The sequence below is a fragment of the Aspergillus multicolor genome, assembly GCF_047715735.1.
Source record: "Aspergillus multicolor strain CBS 133.54 unplaced genomic scaffold BDW74scaffold_1, whole genome shotgun sequence".
In the NCBI taxonomy this organism is placed as follows: domain Eukaryota; kingdom Fungi; phylum Ascomycota; class Eurotiomycetes; order Eurotiales; family Aspergillaceae; genus Aspergillus; species Aspergillus multicolor.
This window is the reverse complement of record NW_027395952.1, coordinates 698139-714607: the sequence shown is the minus strand read 5'-3', so window position 1 is coordinate 714607 and position 16469 is coordinate 698139. Positions and strand designations below refer to the sequence as shown.

Below are 16469 nucleotides of genomic sequence, written 5' to 3'. Positions count from 1 at the left end.
TACATACAGAACCTGCAATTGTAAGCGTCTCCCGAGGCCTCTATATCCGATTGTTACGTGAGGTGGACGCACGGCTTCGGCCTGCAGTGTGTACCTGCAGGACACGCACTAAGTGTATTGCTTGAGTGTCGTTATCTCTGCGCGCACCATATTCTCCTAATGATTTGTCTTTGCGACGATTTCTCAGCTATTAATCCAGATCTCGCTTCATCCCGGCACTGACTCTCGTCTAGTTCAAATCAATCAACATGGTGCAGCAACCGCCTCAGGGGGGCTCCAGGAAGATTTCCTTCAATGTCTCCGACCAGTATGAGATTCAAGATGTCATTGGCGAAGGTGCCTACGGTGTTGTCTGGTGAGCATTATGGTGCAAATCAGGCCAATTGTATACTGATCTCCTCAGCTCTGCTATCCACAAGCCTTCTGGCCAGAAGGTAGCTATTAAGAAGATTACGCCTTTCGATCATTCGATGTTTTGCCTGCGAACATTGCGAGAAATGAAGCTGCTCCGGTACTTCAACCACGAGAACATCATCTCCATTTTGGACATCCAGAGACCGCGAAACTATGAGAGCTTCAACGAAGTTTACCTCATCCAAGTACGTCGCCTTGAGGAACCTGGGGAGGCGGCTAACTGATGGCGATGTAGGAATTGATGGAGACAGACATGCACCGTGTTATCCGTACGCAAGATCTATCAGACGACCACTGCCAATACTTCATTTACCAGACGCTACGTGCCTTGAAGGCCATGCACTCTGCGAACGTCCTCCACCGTGACCTTAAGCCATCAAACCTCCTCCTCAATGCGAACTGTGACCTAAAGGTTTGCGACTTCGGTCTCGCCCGATCTGCAGCCTCGACCGACGATAACTCGGGTTTTATGACGGAATACGTGGCGACGCGCTGGTACCGTGCTCCCGAAATTATGTTGACATTCAAGGAATACACAAAGGCAATTGATGTATGGAGTGTGGGATGCATCCTTGCAGAGATGCTGAGTGGGAAGCCCCTGTTCCCCGGAAAAGACTGTAGGCGCCCCATTAACTGTCTGGTGAAAGATTGCGTACTGACACCTGGTAGACCACCACCAACTGACCCTAATTCTGGATGTTCTTGGAACGCCCACTATGGAAGACTACTACGGCATCAAGTCCCGACGGGCTCGGGAGTATATTCGTTCCCTTCCATTCAAGAAGAAGATTCCGTTCAAGGCACTGTTCCCGAAGAGCAACGACCTAGCCTTGGATTTACTAGAGAAGCTTTTGGCCTTCAACCCGACGAAGCGCATTACAGTTGAAGAGGCCTTGCGTCACCCGTACCTGGAGCCCTACCACGACCCAGATGATGAGCCAACAGCGCCTCCGATCCCCGAAGGGTTCTTTGACTTCGATAAGAATAAGGATGCTCTGAGCAAAGAGCAGTTGAAGAGTTAGTCTGCGAGCGTATCTATATCATTGAAATTTGGCTAACAACGCACTCACAGTTCTGATTTACGAGGAGATCATGCGGTAGGCAATCAATTGTCAGACGTTGGGATTGAGGCGCATGGAAGCAGCAGCACGCTTGCACATATCATATTTGCATAGAGATTTAGGAAGTTTGCCTATTTGCGGATCAATGTACTGCATCTTTTCTCAACCCTTTGTTCCACTCAGAATATGGAAACAGATATCGATCTATTGACTGTCACACTGTACGCGCCGCAGCGTAGACAACCATGGGTATAATACAAAGCCATCTACCTCGACCCCAAATTCCTCATATACTTCTCTATCCCCGCGCCAACACCCTCAGGTGAAGGCTTCGCCGCACATACATCCGGCTGAAAGCCACACTCCTTAACTAGATGATCCCTCGTCGTTGGCCCAATCGTCGCAACAAATACTCTCCGCTCCGCGCCCTCCCCAATACTATCACCCTTCCTCTTCAAGACTCTAACCATAGCATCACACCCCGTAGGCGAGAAGACAACCACCCATGTCATCCCCGCCCCTGACCCACCCTCCAAAGAATCCCGCAATACACTCTCAAAATCCCCCTCAAAACCCTCCACAACCCCCGTCTCATAAACAACCACCTCCTCAACCCCAATCCTCTTCTCCGCCTCAGTGTCGCTCCCCATAAGCGTTCGCGGTATAATATCGCGCCTCGTCTCGCCGACTAGGAAGAGCAACGGCGGCTTGCGCTCTTGCGGCTGCCCCTTGAACAAAGCATTGTAGTGCTCCAGCATGAACTTCGCCAGGTTCTCTCCGTTGCCCGTCTCCGCGCCGTGGATCGTCGCGTGCGGGAGGTACTGATCTCTTAGTGTCGTCAATGACCGCGCTGTTGCGGGGCCGACGGTGTAGAGGGGGAGGTCCTGCGATGCGGAGACTAGATGCGCTTCTATACCAATTCAATCAATCAGCAAGTAATCCCCGAACCGATACGGGAAATAAGTGTACCATACCATCAACACCACCCACCATCTCCGCAAACGCCTCAACCGCGCGCTGGGACGTAAAGATCAGACCCCCATACCGGCGGTCTGGACCGGGGCGCAGGCTGCCGTTCTCGAGGAGGCCCTTGATGCCGGAGAGGTTCTGGGTGTGGAAGTTGTGACTTAGGACCGGGATGAAGGTTGGTTTGCTCTCTTGGGAGGAGAAGAATTCCTCGTAGCCGTCGTGCGGGGAGGATTTGGTTTTGAGGAGGAGGATGCGGCGGGGTGCGGGAGGGGTCATTGTGATGTGTTGGGTTTGTCGCGCGGGTTTCAATCTTCGAGAAATGAATTGTGTCTTTTAGGTGGTTAGATTTCGATCACAAGGTCTTGGATATGTGGATTGGTTGTATGAGAGGTTGTTTTACGGTGGATGCGTTACTCCCGCCGCGGAGTGGAGCGGGGAAGACTCCGGATTGCTACGGGCTATGATGTAGCAAATGGATCTGAGGTAAAATAAATAAGATTACTACCGAGTACATTTTGAACAAATGGAATCAATGCGTCTAGTATTGTATGTACACTAAGAAAACAGCACTACTGATCGTCGAGAACGTGCACGTACTTCTTCTCCTCCGCCCGCTCGCGCTCCGTAGCCGGGGGCAGATCGTAGTACGAGGCACTTCGGTAGCCCTTCAAGTAGTGGAAGGTGAGTTCGGCCAGCTCAGCAGGCTCGATTCCAAGATCCTTGAACGTCTTGGCGGTGTGGTCGATCTCTTGGTCGATGAACTCGCGCTCAACCTCATCGGCGCTCATCGTGGGCCACCACAGGTACTTGTTGAGAAGGCGAGCCGTGGGCTTCAGGATACGCTTGGGAACATTGATATGGCGGCGGCGCTTGACGATTTCACGGTCGACAAGGGGAGCGATCTCGGCAAGCGAGTAGTTGGTGGGGCCGTACAGCTCAAAGGTCTGGCCAGCGGTGGTGTCGTCGTGGAGCATGCGCTCAAGAGCGGTACCAACGTCGATGGCCTAAAGATATCAGCCGCTGCTTATATAGAATGTGCGAATCAACTTACGTGGACGGGCCAAGAGCGCTGCAGAAGGTGGTTGGCGGTGAAGAGGTTGGTCGCGCTGGCAAGCTTGTGAAGGAGACGGTCCTCGAATCCGAACAACGGGGCTGGTCGGACGATGGTGGTCTCTGGGTAGATCGAGCGTGCGACTTCCTCACCCCATCCCTGGAATAATCAGCCGCTGTCTATAGAAATGTCTAGCGCGGACATACCTTGGTGGCGAAGAATTCGGAGGGAGAGTTCTTGTTGGCGTTGTAGGAGGAAACGTGGATAAAGCGGTCAACGTCGTACTTGGCCACTGCCTCCGCAATGCGCTCTGTACCGTCGACGTGCACGTCGGTGTAAGAGAAGTTCCTGTCGTCATCAGCACGGCACCAGACTTCGAATTATTTCGCAACGTACTTGGTCGGGTAATCACGGCCGACAAGGTTGTAGACGACGTCGGAGTGGCGAACGCTCTCCTCGATGGACTGAGTGTTGCGCAGGTCGTATTCCTAACATCCGCGTCAGTGTATGCCTCGCCATCCCGCATTTTTGGTACCGTACGATGAAGACAACCCGTCCGAGATCACCGGTGACCTTGAGGTGACGCTTGGTCATCTCCTCACGGTAAGGAACGACGACAGTACATCCCTGTGTGGCTGGAAAGACGTCAACCTATATGCCTCCCTCACACCGACATCCGGACATACCGAGCTTGTTCACAATGTAACGACCGAGGAAACCGGTAGCACCGAAGACGGTCGCAGTATGTCCTAGTCACAATTCGCGTTAATTGAGGATGTTCGTTCGAGCTCAATGGGACGGGAAACGGCTTGTGAAATACCTCCGAGAGAGTGACTATAGAGAAGATTGTCAGCACCTCGGACCACACCGGAAGCCAATTGAGCGCTTACCGTCCACCCTGGATCTTCAGAAGCGGCTTTCCAGTGCGAGTAATTGTGACATCTTGGAGGAATCGGCGTTGAGCCTGGACTTGGACACGAGGGGTGGGGACAAACGCCCTAGACCCCAGCACGGGATTGATGGCCCTGGACTTCTGCATGGTCTATATTCCAGTTGTCAGTTGGGCGTGTCACCGAGTTAAATAAATGGAGGGCACATACGACAGCAAGTAAGAGCTGAGAGAAAGAGGGCGCGAAGCTCGGCAAGCGGTTCTTGATGAGGTCGAAGTCGTTCATCTCCGAAGCAATCTGTCGGCACGGGACCACGGCGCTAGTCCTATTTCGGTCAAAATGACCTCGACTTGCGGAATGCGACGGTCAGACAACCATACTGATCATGCTACAAATGGCGAGAAATGCTCTTAAGAAAGCTATTATTAAGTCTAGAGCGCTTTTCTGGAATGCAACTTGCGAATCTGTGCAGCTTTCATGGTGTATGACTATTCGTGCCCTCTGATTGGCTATCTCTTATTAGTGCCTCAGGCCATAATCTGTATACTTCATCGTCAATATGCAGCTCCTTGAGTTCAGCACCTCGATTGCACGGCACTTGACAGTCTAGCCCGTTGTCTGTAACAGAGGGCTTAGAAGAATAGCACACAAAAATACCTAAATGACTACTGAGAAGACTCACACTTCAAAACACCTAAATGGGTTCATCTATCGAGGTCTGCGTCAGCGGGGTAAATTCAGGCTAGCTTGAGGCCCATCTGTTGCTTCAAAGACTTGGTTCTATCTACATACCACAGCACTGTATTATGTAAATTGAGCTTTCAAGGCTCTCTATGTCGTCAGGTAGGGCTATACTAGAGTCACGTGATGATGCGTCGGCGACGACTGACGAGTACATGCAAAGGAGCCAGCAAAACATGCTGATTGTCTTGAAAATCGGAGCTTTGGGGGAGTTACTAGAGCGTCTAGAATCCAAACTGACCTAAGCTGTAAAGTTTCCTTTCCGCTGATCGACATCATCAACAGGCGTTGTATAGGGAAGTCTCCGAGAACTGTCCGGATCAGGATCCAAGCATTTGACATGTCTTGATGATGATGGGGATATACAGTCGACAAAGAGACTAGTATATGACTCTTATGGTGTGTGACTCTTATGGTGTGTGGTCTCATTTACTCGACGCTAGATGACTGGTGGCTTGCTTAGGAAGTCGCCGAATAACTCTCCGGGGCACGCATCAAACGCCTTTAGCATCTTGGCGCATTCCAACTCAGTATGGCAGTTGGAACAGGAGAAATGAGCAAAAGTGTTCTCACATCTTAGTTCTGTGGGCTTGTGCTGGAAGTTTCCGAATATCTCTCCGGCTAGAGGCGTTGAAAGCTTAAATACCTAGAGCTCGCTCCCTTCATCACCCCGGTCTTCATTGCATACTTCCTTGACATACTTGAACTCTATCAGAACAATCACCTTGAAACACCATATTACTTGTACCTGCTGGTCAAAATGACATCCGACTTCACAGAGAAGAACCGTCAGGCGTTCGAGTAAGTCCTCGCAAAACTTTTTGACTTGGCAAATGGGCTTATAAAGTTACAGCAAGAAAGCAGCCACCTACAAATCTGGCTTTGAAAAAGTGGTGGAGACGCTGGTCAACGTCGTTCAGGAAGAGCGTAGCTGGGTTAGCGACACATGGATCGACACCGAGGCAGGAAAGGGAAAAGAAATCAGGGCACTAGAGTATGCTTGCGGACCGGGTTTTATCTCGTTGGTGAGTCGCACAGTCATTGAGGCGTCAGGCCAGAATCTGATCCATCTCAGGGATTGGCGCCGTTCGTTAGCCGCGTCGTTGGCATGGATATCTCAGAGAACATGCTTGAAGAGTTCAAGAAGAACGTCCGAGAAGCAGGCCGCTCCGAGACCATGATCGGAGTCAAGGCTGATCTCGTATCTGAGTCATCGCCTGCTGAAGTCTCAGGACCCGAATACTTCAATTTCGATCTGGTGTTCGTCAGTATGGCCCTTCATCACTTCGAGTTTCCCGAAAAAGCCATGGTCCATCTTGGCGAGAGACTGAAGAAGGGTGGCGTGATGATGATTATCGATCTGATCCCCGAAGATCACCAAGGCCATGAGCATGAGCACGCCCGACACCCAATGAGCGATATGGTCGACACGATCTCGAAGCATGGGTTCAGCCTGGAGGAGATGCGGACGATGTACGAAAACGCCGGAGTAGGAAAGGGCTTCGAGTATAAAGTTCTAGAAAAGCCACTGATATTCACCAAGAACGGAAAGACGTTTGAGAAGACCATCTTCATTGCTCGAGGGCAGAAATGAGTTTAGCTGGATGAATTCGTTTGCCTTGGCGCTGTTGCTATGATTTCACTTTAGGCAGTGCAGAGTACCATAAGTCAGACTAGATCGGCTTAGTTAATGAGCTGAAGCTCAGAATTTCCTTACACGTTCCCTAAAACGAGAGAGTATACTTAAGTAGACAGAGGAGGAAGAAATCGAGAAGGACAGTGGGCAACATTAATGTAGATGTGGCGGTGTGGCTAGTGCATGTGGATAGTGCATGTGGCTAGTACGGAACACCCAGGTGAGGCTTGAGCTCATCAGCCGGAGACAACGATCCATCACCAAACAGCTACCTCCAATCCGCTACACCTCATTCTCCTTTCTCTCTAACCCTCCTAATACCCCATCCTCTACATACCGCAGTTGCCAGTCCTGTGCTTCTACCATGGAGAACCAAAAGATCTCCGACTTCCTCGCCGACCAGCTTCAACAAGCTCCGGAGCAGTGCCAGGCGTCATTCTTGAGCTTCGAAGAGTACTGGGAGCGAAAGCTGTGGCACCAGCTGACCAATGCCTTGATCGACTTCTTTCGTCTACCAGAGAGCGCTCCCCAACGGTTACCGCTATTCAAGACATTCGTTCTGAGCTTCGCAGACAAGATCAACCAGCTGAACTTTGTTTCGTTGGGGTTGATGGCGTCGACAGAGTGCGCGGGTATGCCATCTCCTTGCTAAAAAGGCATCGAGAGTCTTGTTGACATATTTGTCTTACTAGATGACCAAGAACGACTTTCCTTCCTCACATCACTCGCCGACAAGGTGAACAAGCCAGACTCACAAGACGCTTACATCTACGCCCTTGCGGAGGTCGCCAATGTCAAACAACGACTTCAGAACCTGGACGGCGCGCAGAAGGACCTAGAGACATGTCAGAAGGTATTGGATTCGTTCGACGCGGTGGAGAACGTTGTACACGCCTCATTTTACAAAGTCAACGCCGACTACTACCACGTATGTTCATCCTATACCCCTCACCCAGGAGCAGTCGGAACTAAGAAACCAACAGGCCAAACAAGAATTCGCCTCCTTCTACAAGAACGCCCTTCTATACCTCGCCTGCATTGACCTCGAGGACCTCTCCGAATCCGAGCGTGTATCGCGCGCCTACAACCTCAGCGTTGCCGCCCTCGTCTCAGACTCCATCTACAACTTCGGTGAACTCCTCCTGCACCCAATTCTCGACTCTCTGTCCGAGACACCGCACGCCTGGCTCCGCGACCTTCTGTTCGCCTTTAACCGCGGTGACCTAACCGCCTACGATGTCCTCGCCGGAAACGTCTCCAAGAACCAGCTCCTCCAGTCGCACCGATTCTTCCTATATCAGAAGATCTCCCTCTCCGCGCTGACGGAGATGGTCTTCCGTCGCCCGCCACACGACCGCAACTTGACATTTGCGTCCATCTCCGCCGAGACGAAAGTCAAGCCCGAGGAAATTGAGCACCTAGTCATGAAGGCGCTGTCGCTGGGTCTGCTGAAGGGTGCTATTGACCAGGTCGGCCAGGTTGCTCAGATCAACTGGGTGCAGCCCAAGGTGCTGGACATGAAGCAGATCGAGGGCATGCGGAATAGACTTAAGGACTGGGACGCCGGTGTCAACCAGTTGGGCCACTGGATCGAAGGCGTAGGCAAGGATGTGTGGGCTGCATAGAGGATTACCATATCTTTTGATCTTTATCACAAAAGAGAACCTGCATGTACCTATTTCATGTACTAGATTTCCACAATCGAACCGAAATGCATGAAGATGACAATATGAGATTGGATTCTAGTACATACGAGATATGCCCCCCTAACCAAGCCAATGTTAACTTAATGATATAATTACAACCAAATAGAATCCATCAATGCCCTTTAATGCTTGGACCACCAAGCATTAGTAACAAGCTCAACTAACTGAACAACCCACCCCCAAGCACCACACCCCCAACAACCCAAGCGGGCCACCAAACACACCAAACAACCACCTGCGTCCACATGCCCCAGACATCCCATCCAAACGCCGCTTCCGTTAGGACAGTGGTCACATCAGCACCAAAGAACTTGCACACAGCGAGCAGCACCACAGGTGGGGAGAGGATATTCAGAAGCACCAGCCCAAGGATAGCAGACGCGTAGCGCACGACTGGCTTTGTGGTGGTGCTAGGACACGAAATGAAGGATAACGGGGCGCAGAGGAGGCCCGTCATGAACGACAGCGAGAAGTTTAGGGTTGCGAGGGTGGAAAGGAAGAGGCCTAGTGGGAGGAGGGAGAGAGATTTGATGAGGTGGAGTTGGGCCTGTTGTGAGGTCTTGGTGCGGGAGAGGAGCAGGGAGAGTGTGATGGGCAGAAGGGCGTTTATCGCGATGGAGGTGTATGTGGCGAGAGGGTATTTCTGTATGGAATGGTTAGCGCATGCTTCAATGTTCTATGACCTGGTCGATTGGATGGGGACTAACCTCGTGGGAGATATTGTTGAAGATATACAGCGGGATGAGACCGAGCAGATGTAGACTGATAACGAGGGTAAGTGGGAGGGCGAGATGGCGTTCGGCAACTGCAGACGGCTTTGTGGAATTTTCAGTCTTGCAGACAGTTTGTTGATCCTTAGATAAGAGTTGTTCCTTTTCACTCTCACTGGCCTTTTCGTCTCGAGTCACAGTGGCAGACGAGGAGTTGCCGGAACCAGGACCCTTGTAGTACCCCGTTCGCAGCCATAAGGCAATAGCCATGATCGTAAAGTTCCCGGCAATGAGCATCGCACTAGGTAGGTAAGTGCCAATACTAACGAAGCGATGCGTCTGCATGAGCAGATAGAAGAAGAAACTTTGGTGCAGATGTTCGAGGAGGTTGTTTAGACTGCGGCAAAGACCCTCAACGGTCCGGCCAAGCGCCATCTCATCCTGCCAGCCATTTCCTTGAGTCTGAAGCGTGATGGCGTCAATATGGTATGGCATGAAGCTGCTATGAGCGCCCGCAGCGTATCCAAGACCCTGCTTCACCATGCCCCTCAGCATAGTCTGCAATCGCTTCTCGTAGCTGTTGTTGTGTTCCCACATCTCCTGCAGCCGGGTCCCGATGCCCATTTGTCCGCCGGCGATGGAGACAGCCGTGTTGAAGAGATCCAAGTTCGGGAGCTGACCGTTCACGCCGTCGTAAATAATGTGTATGTTCTCGAAGCGGTGCTCGAAGGGGTACTCAATTACCAGGCCTCCTTGTAAGGCGCCGCTTTTCAAGGGCAGAGGCTGGACGGTAGGTGGTTGCATGTCGTGGTAAGCGTCGACCCAGGCTTGAGTTCCTGTTTTGCTGTCTGGGGGAAAGACGAAGATGATATCCTTTGACCAGAGAGACCACCCTGCAGCATATTTGTCAGTGGAACAGAGTTCATGAACCGTCCTGTGTTTGCGGAAACTCACGCTTGAAGTACCGCGCAAGAGTCAGCGCAAGGCTAACACCATTGAGATTCAGCTCCCCATCAATAGTCTTCCACGCCGCAACAAGTACAATCGCCTCCGTGGCATCTCCGCGCGGCGCCTGGATAATGGCATAGATGTTCTCCCCCTGGTGCGTGATCGCCGATGAGGTATACTCGTAACCCTGCGTCGCGACCTTCAACCCGCTAGCTTTCAAGATCGACTGTATCTTCTCCGAGATCCTTTCACCACATCCCAATCAGTAACCAAACTTAGCAAGTCAGCATGACCGAGTCAGGGTCCAACATACACCGGAGTCCGTTCCACAATCTTTTCCCCCTCATTCTCAGTTCCACTAATCAACCCCTCTAGCTCCCTCTTATAACCCCGGAAAACATGTTGTTCGCTGCCCGCAAAATAGGCGTGGACTTGGCCCGGCAGAAGCGCGTTCTCGGAGATGTATGTCTTGCGCGAGTAGTCATCGAGGGGTAGGAGGAAGAGCCAGATCACGCCGGAGACGATGCAGAGGAAGGAGAGGATGTACGGTAATCGGACGAAGAGAAAATGAGGGTTATTTCGCAGATTGCGGAGTGAAGCTGCCATTGTCGTGAGTTAGCGGTATTGACTCGATTCGAGGATCTCAGGAGCTGGAACTGGAGCTGCCCTTTGCGACAATCCGGGGTCACGGAGCAATTGCGGGACGCCGGGCGAAAGCTGCAGCGAGGGCCCGGATAAGAGAATCGACAAGAACTCACTTACATTTTAAAGACATGATCATGAAGCAGCACGAACTCTAGCAGAGTCCATGCGTTGAGTGGGCGAGTTGGATCAATGTCGGGGTGATCGCTCTCCATATGGAAATTTTACGTCGGCCGCTAAAGACCAGCTGCACATCTTTAACATATTCATGGCCATAACCACCGTCACATCAGTCATTATTCTATTGGAAATAAGTACTATGCTGCATATACAGCCTATTACAAAAGGCGCTATTAAAGCTAGATATGCACAAGAAGTGGAATGTCTGGTCAAACCGAGCGCAGTCTCAAGCCGAGCCCAGACGCTGCGATGACCCTGACATGAAGCTCATTGGCGTTCCTCGTTCACCTGCAGGAGCGCCATTCGTAGGCAGGACACCGAATCGGCCGTAGGTCTTCTGGTCAACTGAGACGTAGTGTGGCAGTCGTCCAAGTAGGTTCAATTTCCCTTCAATGAATCTCAAAACCTTCTCGGGAGGAACAAGGAATTTCAGGTAGCCGAGGCCAACTAAACAGATTAGTCTCTAAAGTATAAAGTCAAGCAAGGAGAACTTACGAAGGTAACCAATCAAGATAGAGCAAAGGTGCCCAAGGAAGCTGTTGTTGGGAATCAAAATCCAGACAAGTGCGCATACAAAAAGCGGCGAAGTCCACGTAGGGATTTTGGTAGATCCGAGACTGAAGTAAGGGTTGGACTTGTACGTCCTGATGGCCTCGGAGCCCAGAAGAAGGAACACCCACACACTGAATTATTGTTAGCGCCATTCAATATAATTCCGGGATTCAAAGGGACAGAACGACTTACCTCGATCCAACCACCCAGGTATTACCATGGAAAATAAACTTCTCAATCAAGACATACAGTCCCGCTGGGAAAGTAGAAAGAGGACCCATGAACAACGCAATGGCCGTCAGAGTCCCGTGCTCGGCCTCAAAGCGCTCAAGCAGCGGTGTCAGGGCAAGTAGGTTGAAAAAAGCGTGGAAGAAGCCGTTGTGGATGAAGGGGTAGGTATTGGTCCGGTACACTGCGCGCCCGGTCAGTACTTTTCGCTTCGTCGCGGCCCTAACAAAGTAAGCACATACTGGTCTTCAATCCCAGCTCATCCGGAATCAATGCGCCCCATTGAACTACGCTCCAGACCGTCTGGAGCTCGAGAATCCAAAACACAAGTATTGCCAGTATAACGAGGCGCGTAAAGAGCGGCAGTCGGAGGACGTATGATCGAACCCTGGACGGATTGAATGGCAACGGAGGCAGTGCAGCGGGAGACGCCATCTTTGGTGAGGGTATCCGGAGAATGTAATCGCTATGCTATGCGAAAGGCAGGTTAAGCCTTAGTCTGACCTGAAGTCGCGACGTGGTTTGATCGAGGTCTGAACGAGTGCCGTCGTAGGCGGGGCGAGTCACGGAGAGGTAGGTTTGGTCTTGAGAAGGTCTATAGAAGATGCAATAAAGCACAGTTTGTCGTATATATGTTCCAAAAGACGTAACGCAAGAGCAAAGAGCGAGCAATCGATTTGTGTAAGACGTCCAGGCCAGTACTCGGGAGACTCGGAGAAATTCTGCTAGGCTCGAGGCGCAGTTGAATTGAAAGATGGTGCCTTCGCAGAGAGATAGAGAAACAGCAACTCCGTTGATCGACGGCGCAGCAGAAGGCGAAGGGCAAAGCAAAGATTTCAAGAGAGGCAAAAGCACAGGGTGAACTCGTCCAGGGACCTGCCCTCGTTCCTGGCGCGTGGTGGAGCCATTTTTCCAGCCCGCCGATCCCCCGGGTCACGTGCGACCGATACTCGATCGACTGATGCCTGATTCTAGACGCCTTTGACTATTCCTGTCTAAGACTAGTGTAGCTAGTATGTCGGCCACTACTCCCGTACGTTGATTTGTTTCCTAAACACCAACGGACTTCGTACCAGGTCTAATACCTACGGCGCTCTAGGATATCGCTGCCTGAACCCCAGCTTCGCCCCAGACGACTTCAATAATCGACAGTGCCGCACCCGGAGGCGTCCACATCTTGACGTTCGAGAACCGAGAGTCCGCCTTCTTAAACAGTTCAACCCAGTCAGCCTCCTCACGTTCCCTACTATTACACAGCGTGAGCATGATAAGGTCCATGTCCCTTGCGCCGCGTCAGCAAATCTAGTGAATAACATAAGAGGCCACGGCCTCTGTTCCGCTCACCTTACAGCCATCTCCTTCATCCTCGACATGGTGCCCGGTTGGGGCAGGATGTAATCGTGTATAACAACTTTCGAGCCTGGGCGCAGTGCAGGGATCAACGCCCGCAGAATCCGGATCGAGTAAGTATCCGACCAGTTATGCAAGATATTGCGCAGGAGGTAGACGTCTGCCTCGACCTTCTGCTCCGTGAAGAAGTCATGGGCCTGGAATTTGACCCGGCTTCGGAGGTTTTCTGGGAGGGTCTCTGCCGCACCGGCTAACACCGCCGGGGTATCCTGCACGATGAACTGGAGGTTTGGATATTGCCGTGCGAGAAGAGCACTAACGTGGCCTTTGGCTCCGCCGAGGTCGACGACTGTGCCATTGCCATTATCGTTGCCAATGGCCTCCCATGGATAGTTATCCCCGAGGAAAGAGGGTGCATTGCCGTGGGCATCTGCGAATGCCGCCATTGCCTTGCCAAAACGCTGCGCCATTTCCGGATGCGACGCGCAGTGTTTATAGAAAGGCTCGTCGGAGTTGTGGTAGTGGTTCCAGCCCTGTCATTGTCAGTTGGTTGCTGATTCGTGGTGAAGGATGAATGGTAACCTCACTGCTTCGTTGGGCTCATCGCTCTGGGACTTCTCCAGGGCCAGCAGAGTCTACTCCCCCTCTCCACGTTAGTTCTCATCATCTCTCTCGTTTTGTCGGCCAGATGAGAAGGGGGAAACACGCAGACCGAAAACATACATGAGCAAAACTCGGCCAGACCTCATCGAACATATATCCTAATCCAGCCCTAGTATTAGGATTCTCACGCAACCGGCGGCTCGCACCAGTATGGGCAACAAACCCCTCCCTTGGCTCCCTAAAAACATGATAGAAAACCATTGCATAACGAAGGATACGCCGGACATTATGCTCGCCCAGCCCGACCTTATCAGCCAACTCCGCGAACGAGATCTCGCCGTGGACCGGCACCGCCGCAGCAATATCATACTTGTAAATGGCCTGTAGACTAACCCCATTGAGCTGTTCTCGCAGTTAACCCTATTCTTAAGGGAACCAAAACATTGGGGTGCAATCTGGAGTACGTACCATAGGGCGAAGACACATTGCAGGACCAAGAATCAAATTGTGAAGCTCAAGGGTGGCGCTCAAAACATCATCGCGTGCCTTCACCATCTCCTCGCTCATCAGACTCTGCTCGGTCGGTCCATCTTCGTCGAAGGTGGGTTGTGGGAGGTTGTTTTCTTGCAGGTAGGCGTTGATATCTGCCGTACGCTGCTGGATGCGCGCCGCCAATTCAACAATGCGGCTCATTTTGCTTGGTCTCTGGAAATGGATGGCTGGGAGCTAAAATCTCTGTCCAGGTGCCACGGCTGGTTTTAAAAAGCCCCTGAGTCCTGAGTTCTTTGTTCGCACCCGGGGGGGGGGGGGGGGGGGGGGGGGCATTTTCTTTGTTTGCGGCCGCCAGGAATTGGATCCTTGACAGGCATTAGTTGCCTATTCTCGATTGGCTGGAGCTTGACTATCCAGGCCCTAAACTGTATCTATCAAGGACTGCAGTGGCGTGCAAAGTATGTATCGACAGTCAAGAGAATGTCCTAAGCCAAAGACTTCTCCCCCGGATCTATCTTTGACTCTAACCCTTCAGTAACTCTAGCCTCATACGCCCTCATCTTCGCAAGCGCAAATCCCTTGTCCTCAAACAACCTATCCATATCCTCCAGCGGGACGCCGTTCGTCTCCGGCACGAAGAGATACACGTAGAGTGCGCCCAGGACAGTCATCGACCCGAAGAACAGGAATGTCCCGTACGTAATGGCGTCAAACATATATGTCACCGCGTATGTGGTGTAGAACTCGCCGACCCAGTGCGCGCACGTTGTCATTACCATGCAGAAGGAGCGTACTCTGGTCGGGTAGATTTCAGCTGCGATGATCCAGGGGAGGTTCCAGCCGATGGCCTATTGCATATTAGCACATACCGGGTGTGGAAAGGGAGCAGGGAGAGAAGAAAAAGGCCATACATAGCCCGCGCCAAAGATATAGATAAACGCCGCAGCGGAGTTACTAGCAGCATTCTTATCCTGGGCCGTATGGAACGAATCCGTGATAGACGAATACGCCGCAACATAGAACATCGAAAACGCGCACATCACCGACCCCACGAAAAGAAGCGGTCTCCGACCGAACCGGTCAACCAAGAGAAGAAACGTAACTGTAGCCATGACACCCTTGACAATCCCATAAATCCCCGTGGAAAACAGTTTCGCCGAGGAGCCCCTATACCCAATGACCTGGAAGAACGTCACGGAGAAGTTGTTCATCGCGTTGATGCCCGTGCTATTCTGGAAGATCATGAGCAGACAGCCGTGGACGAGGCGCGGGATGATGCGCCTGTTGAATGTTTCTGTTAGGACGGCGCGGAACCCGGACGCTGAAGTGATGGAGAGCTCGTGCTCCATTTGCCGCTCGTAGTCTGCTAGTTCGCTTGCGACGTAGGGGTGGGAGGCTGGGAGGCGCCGGAGCCATGTTAGGGCTGTTTGGGCTTCGGAGTGCCGGCCGCGCGTGTAGTACCAGCGGGGTGACTCGCAGAGGAAACAGAGGCCGAGGATCATGAGGGTTGCTGGGATGAATTGGAAGGTTATGGGGATGAACCATTGGCGGTCGAGTGTTGAGTCTACCTGTACACAGAGTGAGTGAGTGTCTGCCTCAATAGATAGGTAACTAAACATACCCCCTTCTCAACCCCGTAATTAATCCAGAAGCCTACGATCGTTCCGACCTGGACTCCAATCTCGAACTATGTTGTAGACAATTATTAGTCTTCCCGTCCATCCAACTAAACTTCTCCAAAAAATGCTCACACAGCCAACAATCCCACCTCTAGCAGCAGCAGGCGCACACTCAGAAAGATACTGCGGAATGACAAACGTCGTGCCCCCAATCCCCAACCCACTCACCAGCCTTCCCACATAGAAAGCAGGTATATTGCCCTGGCAAGCGACCTGCATCACGACGCCGAGGTTAAACACCACGCCCGCAGCCATTAGCGCAATGCGGCGTCCGAAACGCTCGTTAAAGTAATAGAACAGCATCACGCCGAAGAAGGCACCGCCTTGAACTGTAGACATGGAGCGTTAGCTAACATGCCATTAGTTTGGAGTTCGTGCCACACATACAAGTATTGACCATATGAGCCTGGATAGCGCTCGTGTCTTTATCCGCCAGTTCGAACCGTTCAATGAACGAAGGGAGTGAGAAGACACCGCCGATGAAAGCAAGGTCGTAGCCGAAGATCACGGAGCCGCCCATGGCGACGAAAACCACCCAGAAGAGCTTCCAGTTGAAGACCTCGCGGGGAGTGCTGGTGTCTTTGCTGTTGAAGGCGAACCCCATGTTGGCGGTTGCT

At 52.0% G+C, this 16469-nt stretch overlaps 9 protein-coding genes across 9 annotated transcripts; 3 read left to right on the top strand and 6 right to left on the bottom strand.

Annotated features, from left to right (window-relative positions):
• Positions 1-248: 248 nt before the first annotated feature.
• On the top strand, positions 249-1515 carry BDW74DRAFT_164573 (mitogen-activated protein kinase; the record flags this gene model as incomplete). Its single annotated transcript, XM_073726284.1, has 5 exons — positions 249-355; positions 404-599; positions 650-1031; positions 1084-1431; positions 1487-1515. The coding sequence occupies 5 exons, from the start codon at positions 249-251 to the stop codon at positions 1513-1515; spliced, it is 1062 nt and encodes a 353-aa protein (XP_073589484.1).
• Positions 1516-1741: 226 nt separating this feature from the next.
• BDW74DRAFT_172227 (uroporphyrinogen-III synthase HEM4) lies at positions 1742-2720 on the bottom strand (the record flags this gene model as incomplete). The annotated part of the gene is made up of 2 exons (XM_073727471.1): positions 1742-2385; positions 2450-2720. The coding sequence occupies 2 exons, from the start codon at positions 2718-2720 to the stop codon at positions 1742-1744; spliced, it is 915 nt and encodes a 304-aa protein (XP_073589483.1).
• Positions 2721-2957: 237 nt separating this feature from the next.
• BDW74DRAFT_141798 (complex I NDUFA9 subunit family protein) lies at positions 2958-4729 on the bottom strand. Its single transcript, XM_073722614.1, has 9 exons — positions 4596-4729; positions 4386-4537; positions 4316-4329; positions 4182-4244; positions 4036-4130; positions 3892-3983; positions 3702-3843; positions 3496-3654; positions 2958-3448 (listed from the first exon to the last, which is right to left on the bottom strand). The coding sequence occupies exons 1-9, from the start codon at positions 4668-4670 to the stop codon at positions 3014-3016; spliced, it is 1227 nt and encodes a 408-aa protein (XP_073589482.1). The 5' UTR covers positions 4671-4729; the 3' UTR covers positions 2958-3013.
• A 911-nt stretch (positions 4730-5640) lies between these two features.
• BDW74DRAFT_141796 (class I SAM-dependent methyltransferase) lies at positions 5641-6839 on the top strand. Its single transcript, XM_073722613.1, has 3 exons — positions 5641-5927; positions 5980-6151; positions 6202-6839. The coding sequence occupies exons 1-3, from the start codon at positions 5887-5889 to the stop codon at positions 6718-6720; spliced, it is 732 nt and encodes a 243-aa protein (XP_073589481.1). The 5' UTR covers positions 5641-5886; the 3' UTR covers positions 6721-6839.
• Positions 6840-7029: 190 nt separating this feature from the next.
• On the top strand, positions 7030-8509 carry BDW74DRAFT_141794 (proteasome regulatory particle lid subunit RPN9). The gene is made up of 3 exons (XM_073722612.1): positions 7030-7394; positions 7455-7690; positions 7746-8509. The coding sequence occupies exons 1-3, from the start codon at positions 7127-7129 to the stop codon at positions 8385-8387; spliced, it is 1146 nt and encodes a 381-aa protein (XP_073589480.1). The 5' UTR covers positions 7030-7126; the 3' UTR covers positions 8388-8509.
• Positions 8510-8628: 119 nt separating this feature from the next.
• BDW74DRAFT_164571 (GPI-anchor transamidase subunit GAA1) lies at positions 8629-12163 on the bottom strand (the record flags this gene model as incomplete). The annotated part of the gene is made up of 9 exons (XM_073726283.1): positions 8629-9111; positions 9176-10071; positions 10133-10371; positions 10440-10725; positions 11101-11127; positions 11192-11395; positions 11444-11631; positions 11693-11912; positions 11971-12163. 9 exons carry the CDS (start codon positions 12161-12163, stop codon positions 8629-8631), a joined length of 2736 nt encoding a protein of 911 aa, XP_073589479.1.
• Positions 12164-12602: 439 nt separating this feature from the next.
• On the bottom strand, positions 12603-14471 carry BDW74DRAFT_141782 (S-adenosyl-L-methionine-dependent methyltransferase). Its single transcript, XM_073722611.1, has 5 exons — positions 14114-14471; positions 13802-14054; positions 13666-13713; positions 13073-13611; positions 12603-13010 (listed from the first exon to the last, which is right to left on the bottom strand). The coding sequence occupies exons 2-5, from the start codon at positions 13940-13942 to the stop codon at positions 12824-12826; spliced, it is 915 nt and encodes a 304-aa protein (XP_073589478.1). The 5' UTR covers positions 13943-14054; positions 14114-14471; the 3' UTR covers positions 12603-12823.
• BDW74DRAFT_141781 (uncharacterized protein) lies at positions 13589-14471 on the bottom strand. Its single transcript, XM_073722610.1, has 3 exons — positions 14114-14471; positions 13666-14054; positions 13589-13611 (listed from the first exon to the last, which is right to left on the bottom strand). The coding sequence occupies exons 1-2, from the start codon at positions 14372-14374 to the stop codon at positions 14046-14048; spliced, it is 270 nt and encodes an 89-aa protein (XP_073589477.1). The 5' UTR covers positions 14375-14471; the 3' UTR covers positions 13589-13611; positions 13666-14045.
• A 187-nt stretch (positions 14472-14658) lies between these two features.
• Positions 14659-16456, bottom strand: BDW74DRAFT_164565 (sugar porter family MFS transporter; the record flags this gene model as incomplete). Its single annotated transcript, XM_073726281.1, has 5 exons — positions 14659-15021; positions 15085-15741; positions 15795-15860; positions 15925-16181; positions 16240-16456. 5 exons carry the CDS (start codon positions 16454-16456, stop codon positions 14659-14661), a joined length of 1560 nt encoding a protein of 519 aa, XP_073589476.1.
• Positions 16457-16469: the final 13 nt, after the last annotated feature.